General features: G+C 38.6%; 1 protein-coding gene and 1 long non-coding RNA gene across 3 annotated transcripts in view; both read right to left on the bottom strand.

Annotated features, from left to right (window-relative positions):
* Positions 1–7,097: 7,097 nt before the first annotated feature.
* LOC149534737 (uncharacterized) lies at positions 7,098–9,160 on the bottom strand. Its single transcript, XR_016356688.1, has 2 exons — positions 8,356–9,160; positions 7,098–8,226 (listed from the first exon to the last, which is right to left on the bottom strand). It is a non-coding gene; the product is annotated as an uncharacterized LOC149534737 (long non-coding RNA).
* A 1,777-nt stretch (positions 9,161–10,937) lies between these two features.
* The window catches only part of LOC149534736 (RHOMBOID-like protein 12, mitochondrial), a 243,120-nt gene continuing 241,781 nt past the window's right edge, over positions 10,938–12,276 (bottom strand). For both annotated transcript variants that reach the window (XM_089803136.1, XM_089803138.1), the window contains one exon: positions 10,938–11,249. In XM_089803136.1, the coding sequence (XP_089659262.1) occupies positions 11,160–11,249 (90 nt within the window). In that variant the 3' untranslated portion in view covers positions 10,938–11,159. The remainder of the gene's footprint in view (positions 11,250–12,276) is intronic.

Below are 12,276 nucleotides of genomic sequence, written 5' to 3'. Positions count from 1 at the left end.
GTAGATGGCTGCAATCATATCGTCTGTCTCTCTTCTGACATTTATTCCCTATACTAGACAATGGTAGCAATGTATGATATCCATCTTTCATCTTTGGTGTGTACAAGTACGGAAACCTGTTTGTCTTCATATTTCACATATGCTGGAGATGCTCAGCTTGAAATTTGTATATGGGATGATCCAGAAATACATTGATAAAAAGCATTTCGCTAGAAAGAAAGAACATGTTCACGTTTTGTGACTTCCTATTCAATTATAGTTATCTCTGTTAGTAGATCCCCGGTGACTTATTCTCCAATTTCTATACGTACAAGATAAACCTCCAAATTCTCGCTGCGTAAAGCTCCATCAGATATTGAATAGGAAGCCATTGTCTGCTACTCTTCCATTTCTCTGACTTAGGGAATTCTGACGTGAATATTTTGGCATGGTTATTGTTTGTCGTGTTTACCTTGTTGTTACCGGCAACTTTGCCAAAAAGCACCATACACTTCAAAATATCCTCATGATTTCCCTTATATATGTTGCTTTGAAACCCCTGAAATATGGGACTATTGATAATACAAACTCGATGCTTTCAATATAAGTCAGCCTGGAAATATTGGACTTCCATATGTTGCCTGTGCATATTATATTTTTTGCAAACTTCGGCAAATTGTATCATATGTTATATTTGTGTTGAGCTTTACGACTGTGGCTGTATCTTTCCTAGTCTAGGGATGAATCTCGCCAGTAATCAGAATGCTGCCTTAAACTTGCACATTGGTAAGGGAGCTTTTCTGCTTGACAAATATTGGGACTGACAGAAATACTTCAACCATTGAGTTTCTATGTGTGTGTGTCTATACACGTATAGTTGCTTGTATCTTTAGGTGTGTACATGCATTTGCATGTATGTGTCTATATGCCTATTCCAATGTACTTTTGTTTTGTATGTGAGTCAATACCTCTTTCTTAGGATGAGCTTCTATGAGTATGCGCCCTTCCTGTTGAGCATAAAATGGTTGCCATTGAAAAGACTTAAAGATTTCATCTCCTATAAAGGACGAAACATTTACTGGCACATTGTTAGTACCCTAGAAAGATGATGAAATTATTGAAAAGACGTCAAAAATTAGAAATGGTACTTGGCTACAAGTATAATGATAGGTAATATACCAGCAACAAGTGTATGTAGAGCAATACTAAATTTAAAAGTAAAGCAAGCAACATCAATATGACACCTTTCTGTTAGTGATAATCCTTGCCAAAGGAAATGAGTACAATGATACAAGGGGCAGCTTGTAGGCATACCACTCTGAACCTGCTTTAACATGGTGTATCATTTTGCATATCGTCTAAGAAAATACAAAAAAATCATATAGAAGATTTGTGACAACAGTATAAAGGGGTATAGTAATTTGCAGGCTCAGATCAGCGACTGAAGAAGTTTAACCTGTTATAAGGTGATGAGGCATTTGATATGCTGCATAGCAATCCAGCATATGGTGCTGCCATTGAAAACATGGAATACTACTTCACCAAATTTAAGAAGCAATAATTGAAAGACTGGATAATATTGAACATGGTGCCAACCTGACAAACTTTACTAGCAAAACAAAGATGTAGAAGTGTGGTATTACAGGAATGGTGCAGAAGATTGCACATATAGCAGCGTACTATTCTGAAATGGTATGGGTGTTTCTGAACAGGGTGCAGCAAATGAGAATGGCACCTGAAAAATTTACATGAGGCGCAAACGAGCCTTTGAACAATTTTGTCTCATTTTCTTGTAAACCTCAATGTGGTTAGCGCAAATGTGTAACATTCCTTTGCTTCTTATATTGCCACTAAACGTGTGTATTTTGGTGATTGAGGTGTTTTCTACGTTCACCTGATTTCCTGGAAGTGTTCGCCTTCCTCCTTTACATCCGCACTGAAGACTGTTGAAGTACAAAGGGTCGAGAAAAATTAGGAAGTGTCAAAACCGGACACATGCTCATCACCTATTTTAATCTATCAAAGAGTGCCTTTGAATCCTCTATCCATCTAAATGCCCCGTTCCGTGCCAAATTGGTAATGGGGGCTACTACCTGGGAAAAACCTTTAGCGAATCATCTATAATAAGAACAAAGGCCAAGGAAACCCCACAATTCAAATACATTTCTCAGTGGTGGCCAATCAAGGATTCCCTGTATCTTTTCCTAATGTACCTTAACTTCCTTTGCACCAATCACATGACCAAGATAGAGAATCTCAGTTAGTCCAAATTTGCACTTAGACTCCTTTGCAAATAAAGAGCGTTCTTCCATGAGGCTAAGGATCTCATCTAAGTGCTACAAATGTTCCTCCCAAGTCTTGCTAAAGATCAAGATGTCATCAAAAAAGACCAGCACACTCTTTTGTAGCTGCTTTTTAAAGATGCAGTTGATGCATGACTGAAAAGTGGTTGGTGCATTAGTGAGCCCAAATGGCATCACCAAAAACTCATAATGTCCGTAGTGGCATCTAAAAGTTGTCTTATGCACATCCTCCTCTCAGACTCGTATCTGATGGTATCCCAATCGAAGATCTATCTTTGAGAAATAAACAGCTCCATGAAGCTCATCCAGGAACTCATCAATGGGAGGAATCGAATACCTATTTTCAATCGCCCTCTTATCAAGGGTGCGGTAATCAATACACATGTGAAGAGTGTCATCCTTCCTTTTAACCAACACCACTGAAGAGGCAAAAGGGCTGGCTTTGGGCCTGATATGTCCCATATCTAGTAGTTCATTAATCGTCTTCTCTATCTCTTCCTTGTAATGCCTGGGGTGACAATAAGGAGTGGTAATGATAAGTTTGGCACCCTCCTCTAGCTCAATGATATGCTCAAACCCTCTATTTGGTGGAATACCTAGGGGTAAATCCTCAAATACCCTCCTATGTTTGTCAAGCATCGTCTAGAGGTCACAATGGTACTGTTATCTTGTATCTTGTGTCTCCTTAGAAGAGATGAAACATTGTGTCGCCCACTCGATATCATCATGCCTCGAAATGGCTTCCATCCTGTGAGTTGTTATCAACCTGGGCTCCCCTTTTGACATAGCCTTAAGGACCACCTGTCGGCCATCTTATAAGAACTCCAACTACATCTTCTCATTATCAACTGTATATTTGCCTATGGTCTGTAACCATTGTCTCACTAACATGGCATGTAGCCCATATAAATCCACCACATAAAAATTTGTCTCAAGGAAATCATCAAAATAAATCGGATGTCCTAACACCCTCCCTGCACATCTCAGTCTCTCACCTCCTACCACCCTAACCTCAAACTCAAGTATGTCGTCAATCTGTAACCTTCTCTTGGTAACCCATCGTGAGCTTACGAACTTATGTGAGGCACCTGTATCCAAGAGACAAATAATACGTTGTCCTCTAACAATTCCTTTCAAATGAAAGGGGTGTCCCGTGGGATCGCTAAAAAGTGATGCTATGATAGGAGGCTACCCCTGGGTAACTTCCTTTTTCCTCCCTCTAGGTGGTCGGTCCTCATTCTCCTCCTCATCACTGCCATCAACATCGCTGCCCTCCTATTGCTCATCCTCCTCCTTTGAAAGTACCTCTACATAATGTATCTTGCCTTTGCCAAGGCATCTATGGTCCGATGTCCATGGCTCTCTGCAAGTGAAGCATAGCTTCTTCCTCCTAAGTTCGTTTCGTGTCTCAAAGTCCATCCTGGCAGGTGTAGCCTTATGCTGGTTTTTGTTCATTTGGAAAGAAGAGGTCCCCTTATACGTCTTCTTAGGAGGTTGTACTATCAAAGATAGTGACTCTAGATCGTGTGCGATCTTAATAGCATCATCCAGAGTGTTTAGTTTAAGTACCTTAACACCAAACCTCTATATCTATCTTACAAACCCTCAGTGAATAGCATTACCTTACACTGTTTTGTCATGTCAAGAACCATCACCGAGATCTGCTGAAACTCGTCAATGAAATCATCTAAAGATTTGGCTTGTCGTAGCTGTGCCAAATCCTTGTAATAGACCTCTATATGCTTCTTGTCAAAAGGAGTAATCAGCTTAAAGCTAAAAGTCTCATATGATGTAATGAGACCATGATCCGGGGTAACCAACCCATGTTGCCACCAATCATATGTCGCTCCCTTTAAGTGCATCATCGCAAACCTAGTGGCTTCTGTTTGTAACATAGGTTTAAGAGTTAGGTATGTATCTAGCTTGTGAATCCAAGCTCTCGCAGATGTCTTACTGCTGCCATCAAAAGTAGGGAGAGATAATTTGTTCATAGCATGCTTTAGGTCTCTATTTGGTGTTCTAAGCCTCCTATCCTGCTGCTATCTATCTGACTCCCTTTCCTGATTTAGATATTGGACAAAGGTGATATTTTGTTTAATAGGGTCGGGAAACAAATCCCATTCATCATACATTGCCATACCATTGTCCGGTAGTAAATTTGGTGCTGTTGGTGGTGTTGCCTCTTCCTCTATATTAAAAACTAGCATTAAAGGTCTATCAATGTTCCATGTGGGAGCCCTAACAGCTCGAGGTGATCCCACTACGCTACTACCACCACTGTGATGGCTCCGAGCTCTCCTGTTAATAGGGGCTAATTGTTGTGTATTCACTGCAAGTTATTGAAGAGCATCGCTATGTTATTCTACCCATCTCTAATAGCCCGCAATGTCTCCCTAACTTCCCTGTCCGATTCAGTTTCATTACATGCCATTTGAATTTTGTTTACCTATTCTGCCTGTTCAAAATGATCAACCCATTTAGTTTGTTCAACTTGTTCACCTATTCCAAAAACCAATTCCTCATCCACTAAATAGCTATCTTCAATATCAATTTGTTCAGAAGAACCTGCTTGTTCCAGTTGGAGGTGACTGAAATTATAAAGTTTTTTCTTCATACCCAACTGTCATTTTACTCCCTATTTAACCCACAAGATGGCAAGACCGGTAGCTTTGATACCACTGTAATGTTCTCTGCTAAATTGGTTGAAAAGTATCGATCTTGTTATGACGAGAATTTCGTCAAATAGATGTTATGTAACCCATTTCTTAAGCAAACTTGTTACAGTTAAAAATTTCAATGCTAAAGAGGGATATGCCAGTCAAAGACACCAGTACTTCAAGCAAGATTAAATTAGAACTGACTCAGAGTTTAATACCCTTGTTTATGACAGCAAATCAATCATCTTCATATATGATCTAAGAATACAATTACAACTTCTACGCTATTGTCAAGCATGGAATGTAAATACCGTAGGATGAGTAAGATGTACGAACCCATAATAGAGATAAGTATAGAAAATAAGCTTGAACCCACAACAAACGTCTAGCTCGACCCCTCCTCCAGATATCTAACCAATCGGCCACCTGAGACAAGAACTTATCCTACAGCCGTAAGTTGAGAGAAGCAAATTCATGCATATGGAAAGGTAAGTGATTATCAACACTATTGCCAGAACCAATGCCATGCATCACATAGATACTCCCCATGAACACTTCTAAATACACTGTTGCTTTCCCACAGGCTGCCAACTGTAGTATAGGTCCTATGACATGATTATGGGTGACTCCATTATTTATATAATGCCTTCTATTATCCAAATCCACCGAACGATACCCATGTACAGAGTAACAATGGATGTGTGATTCAATGCGGAGGGTGTTTGTGCCTACGTACCCATGAATCCCTTTGAGAAGAAAGTACATCGTCAGTATGTAAAAACTGAGAGAATGGAAGATTACACTTACACCAAAATTACACCCAACTTCAAATCTGAGAATGACTGCATGCTTGTAACCCGGTTATCTTCAAAACCGGCAACCTGTATAGTTCACCTTCCACCGACCAATTGTTTTCCCACTATTATTTTAAAATGCCAACTTGAGTTCCAATTTGATGTAGATATCACAAGAAGACTGGGGCTACGTCCAGCTTTTGATTTCCCAAAGGTTTTAGTCCTTGAGTTTGCTCAATCACATTTAAGCAACCAGAGTTTCTAAAAAAGTTCATAAATTCTCGTGTGTTCTTTCCCAAGACAGAGTCTCATCTTTATAACCTCGAAGTGAGGGAAAAGTGTTGGAATAAGAGATGTGGGATAAAACACCAATTTCATCTTCTCGTCACTTAAGTCACTTTATAAAGTGACTGTCTTATTAAAACATAAAGTAACTTTATTAAAGTACTTTAATACATTAAATGACGAACTTAAGAGAAATCTCCTCTTGTGACTAGCAGGCATCCTTACTGGTAATGTCATTAATCTATCCAAATGTGGAGATAGATTAACCACGTGCGAAAAAGAACTAGTGCGAAAGAGGGGACATGACAGACGAGTGGAGGGACAAGGAGGAGGATGAGCCAAAAAAATGGAGAAAACATTTCAAGCACAATTCGACAAGAGATACTAATAGATTAAAGCAACTACCAAAACAATTATAGCGCTTGAGCAAGCTGCAAAAAACCAATCCCATTGAGAGGCCACAAAAAACCATTGAAATCAGTGCTGGAGAGAAGCAATAGATGACATCTTTGGTATCTATACTCAATTCATCACAAATACCTCAGTGCATGCATCAGTTGCATGTTACAAGACTCCCTTGGGCATGGCTGACTGATACTCATTTTGATCATTACATAGTGATATCTATCAAGCTTCATGGGTTTGCATCAATGGTTAATATTGCATTAATTTGTAAGGATACTGTTAGCACATGCAACTGATAGTGTTAGCAGTGATTACATGTAATTTTCTCTCTGTAAATTCTGATTTGCTCTGTCAATAATGAATTTGCAATGGTGGTCCTTGCTACAAGTTACAGTGTAGTTTGTGTTGCATGCTCCTCCTTTTGTATAAGCTAACTGAGGACTGTCAGTTGACTCTTCATGCCTTTTGTGATCTACCTTCGTTTCCTCCATAATTTCAGTTATTACAATTAATTATTCATTGTAAATCTGAGTTTTGAAAAATTGAGCGCAATGTGAATTTTATTTTGTGCAGCTCTGCTTTTTCTTTTCTGCAAGTATTGTTTTCCAATTCCTAGCTAAATCTATGCAGCTGTAGCTGCAAAATTTTACATGGTTTTAGAGCTAAGGCTGCTATGAAGAAGAGTAAATTTTCAAAGGTTGAAATAATAGAGTTTTCAATCTTTTCTCTTTTTATGCCATAATTATTTCAAATGGAAGCCACAGATTCTTATTAAGCCCACAAGTAGAGGCTTGCATTGAACAATAGAGGTTGGATGGAAATCTACGTCAGAGACAAGGTCATGCTATTTGTGCATGGGCCTTTCCTTCATTTCCTCTTTAGTGGCACCCATTTCAGTGGACCTGTCATACCTCTGTGTGAATTATGCCATAATTATTTCAAATGGAAGCCACAGATTCTTATTAAGCCCACAAATAGAGGCTTGCATTGAACAATAGAGGTTGGATGGAAACCTACATCAGAGACAAGGTCATGCTATTTGTGCATGGGCCTTTCCTTAATTTCCTCTTTAGTGGCACCCATTTCAGTGGACCTGTCATACCTCTGTGTGAATGCTTTCTTGGTTCCGTAGTTGATCACCTCTATAGACAATTGGCACTTGTATTTCCAACAAACATTTTATTCTTGCATGGTTGGGTAGTCCCATTGGGGTCACTCGTATGGACTCGTGTCATTTGCGTCCTTGATTGATAGATGCTTTGCCTTTGTTTGCCTTCGATTCATTGTTTTAGAGGTGCCTATGCAGATTGTTGTCTTTTGAATCTTCAATTGACAGATGTTTTGCCTGTGTTTGCCATCTGCTCATTCATCGAGTAGGGTTGTTGGGGGCACTAATGTAGATTATCCTAGTCTTCATCTTGGTTTCGGAGGAGATTCTTCATTCAGCAGTATGGCAATTATCATTCGACAGGTGTCCACACTTTTCTTGGCAGAAAATATTTTCTTTTGCATTTCTATTACTGCAGATTTTGAGAGGGGGTCACTGGGTTTTTGCTCTTTCCTCTTTTCAACTCCTTAGCTAGACTTAAGGCAGGGTGTTAGCGCATGCAACAGACAGTATTAGCAGTGATGACATGACATTCTCTCTCCGTAAATTCTGATTTCCTCCATTAATAATGGATTTGCAATGGCGATCTCTGCTACAAGCCACTGTGAAGTTTGTGTTGCATACTCTTCTTTTTGATAAGCTAGCTAAGGACTGTCATTTGCCTCTTCATGCCTCTTGCAATCTACCTTTGTTTCCTGCATAATTTCTGTCCCTACAGTTATTTATAGTATCATAGTGGAGAGCCATCTTTTATTCTTTCAGAACATCTACTCTTTGTGAAAATGTAAGATAGTTATGAACAGAATAAGGGCAAACATAAATACCAAGGAAGCTGACAGGAAATTGACTAGACCAGCCTGGGCATGGAGGAACATACTAAATAAGCCCCTTCATCAACACCAACCATAATTGTGGGTTCTCTTTCTCTCCAGCAATTCTTCACCAAGGCAATATGAGACTCCTTATTTATACCTGCAAGCAAACAATGCAAATGGGCAGTCTGCATACTAACTAAGTATGCTATTGGATCATATTCAGACTCCCTGACCTGAGTGTTGCCTATAAAATAGAGTGCGTTGATACTAGTAGCTATTGTACCTGAATAAGTAGAAGTCGTTATAATCATCTACCAGCTGTGAGTAAGGTGTTTTCCTCTCAAAATTACCTATTGTGTTCATTCCCTTGAAATAAGATATACGAATTGAAATACAAATGTCAATTGAAAGGATTTTGAAACAATATAGTGTCAATTCTAAGAGCTATTTGGGTATTCTGCAGAAACTAGTGCAAAACTACTGCAGATAGTGATGGGGGTATTACACTCTACCCTATAGTAGTATATCATTTTCAGCTGGAGAATCATACAAGATTTGTTGTTTAACAGTGAAACACTGCAAATCAGTCTTCATTAATTGTTATTTACATTTATCAGTTTCTTCATTTGTACAACTCATCAAACTAAGAATATTAACACCATACACATTTCCAAATCATCTCCAAGACATATAGTTATAAATAAAGGAATTGAACAAAAGTTTTGATAGGAATAAGTCTCTAGCATTTGAATTTAAAGAGAAATTAGTCTTAAGCCTAAAGGATCCTAGAGGGGAGATTACAATATATTAGGTTTATTTTCATGTTATCCATTTTCCTCTTCCTTCTTTAGGCAACAAGTGAGCACTCCCTGAAAAATCCTACAAGGAGTTTGTAATGTCCCCTTCTCCGCGCTAGGCCTTTCTGGCGCCTTGTTGGTCTATCTTCCCATCCGGATAGGCTAATAAAATTAATTTAGAGGATGCCAATCAGTGACAGGAATTTATTTGGTTTCGTTAACAGAAATATTAAAATTCATGGAGCTTTTCTATCGTTAAGTCACTTTATTTTATAAAGTGGAATTATAAAGTTACTTTATGACTTAAAGTCATTTTTATAACTAAAGTAACTTAAGTGACTAGCAGACAAAAATGGTTTTTATCCCACATTGCCTAGTTGTTTGTGCTCTCCCTCATATCAAGGTTATAAAAGCAATGGGCTTTCTTGGGATTGTCACCATGAAATATACCAACATATTGAAAGACAGAATTGGTTGCTTAAATGTGACTGGATTTCTTAAGGACGAAACCCCTTAAGAAAAAATTGGGAGACTGGACGTAGCCCCAGTATCTCTTTGAAGATTGCACCCAGGTTGAGGTATGTAATTTGTAATGTACTACATTGTATAGTCAAGCCTACAGTCAAGAGTAAATCGGTTAGCAGTAGAAGCACTTGTATGTTCTTGATACTAGCTGGAAAGCCATGTGTTCAGTATACTAGCAGCAAAGGATGATATCAGTATAAACACAGAGACTGAACCGAGGACCTCGGGTCTTTATCAGTAAGAGGACAGTGGTTGCTCTGGGATCAACACCCATGCATAGCATAGCAGAGATTGTGGGATATGAATGACACCAATACCAGGCAGGAGGTTTCAACAGCATTTACCACCGGTCACGTTATAGCTGGATGAATGCACAGTAGGGTATAATCAGCAGTTCTGATCACTGTGGTAACCAGCAGCAACACAGCACCGGAGGGATTTAGGAAAGCCGCAAGCCCAGACATCAACTCCAGGGAACAAGTATTGGCTACTGCATGTGAGATTAATATTCAGGAAGGGGTTGTTTGCTAAGTCTTCAGTCCATAAGAGGATGTGGGAAGAACTAGTGGCAACGAGAGCCACCAACCAGCTGCTGGCCTTCATACACCATCTTTGGGGAGCTGTTTGTGTGAAATGAAGCCGTCTTTGACACTGAACTTGCACATATTCATAACAGGTCTGCAACACATCGGTAATTGGTTTTATATTGAAGTAATATTCTGAAAACAAGTATGATATACATAACAATTTCTGAAAGTTGAATGCATTGAGTGCTTAGGTAGGAGTTTGTGTTAAGTTGGATGTTGTTAGTAATGATCAATAATGTAGAATGCTCTTTATATTTAAAATGAATTGTTATTGCCATTCTCTAAACAAAATACTCTAAAACATTACAAGAAAACTGTCCGACAATATTACTGACAAAAATAAAGCATTAGAAAGTACAGTTGAAGTCAGCTTATTACAGAGTTGGCCTTTCAAAATAGAGATTTGGTTACGGGACATTCCTTGACCTGCATGGCTTTCCCATAAAGCTGGTTCATGGCAGCACATTCAGTCATCGAAAGTAAGACCAACTAAATTCTCTGTCACCACTTCCCTCTTTATCCCTACATGATTTGTGTCTATGCTTCATTGTGTGCCTATATTTAGATTTTGATACTTGTGTGTCTATAAGTTAATGTGTTTGCCTATACTCACGCAGAGTAGCCAAAGACTCAAGGAAATCTCATTTCTATCCTAATACTAATCAAATCTCAAACGTAAGTATGGAATAATATCAACATTTCTAGCTATATTGGAATTTGACATAAAGCGATTAGCAAACTCAATTTGTAATCTGAATGGATCCCGGAAAGTATAACCATACCCCTGATTGATCATTGAATTTTAATCCTCTAACCTCTTATTATCAAAGAAGCAAAAAGATAATTAGGTAAATTCATTTTATCCCATAACACTTATGGTGCAAAGACAATGGGACAATTTTGACTAAATCCAGGGTCTCCTGATCTTTGCCCATGCAAGGGCTCCAACAAGAGCCCCACCTAAATGTGCCGCTCCTGAAATTTGTGTGTTGCCCTGAAAACAGAAGTATACAAAAGTCACTTAATCATCCATAGATCTTTAGGAGGTCTTAGTTTGTTAATTTATAATGAAAATCAATTAAGATGGCAGAAATACTGCACAAGATAAAGTAGAAAACATATCCATTTACAATATTAATAAGTGAGATATAATACAGATTTCAAAGTAATACAGGTCAAGATCAAGCATTGTTAAGACAGCAGCCCTGCTACAACCAAGCAAGGAAGTTTTGGAGCTACTTCTACAAATTGCTATTTTTTTCTGAAAAGTACTTTTGTTTAAATAGAATGACAACTTTATAGTCTTTTCAGACAGTCTTGCTCCTAAAAAAGTGCATCATCTTATTTGACCAGAACCTAAGTATCAGTAGGAGGATACAAGTAGATTATTGAACAACTAATCACTACACTAGTAACAAGAGAGCTGTACCATTCTGCACTCATACAATCCCTGTATCAAAATCAGCAAAAGAATAGTCATTAAAAGAGAAACAACATAATATATAAATTCAGTTTTAGCTTACCAGTAAAGGGAGTTTGAAAATCTAGATGCCTTTTTCTTGGAGGCTTATGTCACACGACAATGATTTCTTTTCTAAAATTGTATCACAAGGTAAAATGCCAAGTGGACCATGCAGTGGAGAGAGTCCAATTAGGTAAGGTGCTTGAGAAAAACCATCTGATGGACTTTGCCAAGTAAATTGAGTCAGGAAAAGAAAGTGAGAAGACCTACTACTTCTGAGAGAAAGGGTTGGATTGTCTTCTATCGGTTTTCTTTAGAAAGCCAAATGGAAGGCAACATTTATGAGAACTGAAATGTTCCCATTCTCTTGTATACTGAACAATGTTAAAATAATGGCGTGCGTATTCTGCTGAAGAGAGTGTACAGGTCCTTACGGTCTTAGAATCAAGGAATGTTGGTGCAGGAAGTCCATACGGAAGGCCTAGTTAGGCTGTACATCTGAAACTGAATGTGTCGTATGGTGGAATTTGTTTGGCCGTACGGTTGAAAGGGTGTAGGC

The sequence above is a fragment of the Cupressus sempervirens genome, chromosome 10, assembly GCF_028749045.1.
Source record: "Cupressus sempervirens isolate cs-2001-9-10 chromosome 10, ASM2874904v1, whole genome shotgun sequence".
Taxonomy (NCBI): domain Eukaryota; kingdom Viridiplantae; phylum Streptophyta; class Pinopsida; order Cupressales; family Cupressaceae; genus Cupressus; species Cupressus sempervirens.
This window is presented reverse-complemented; position numbering and strand designations above follow the sequence as displayed.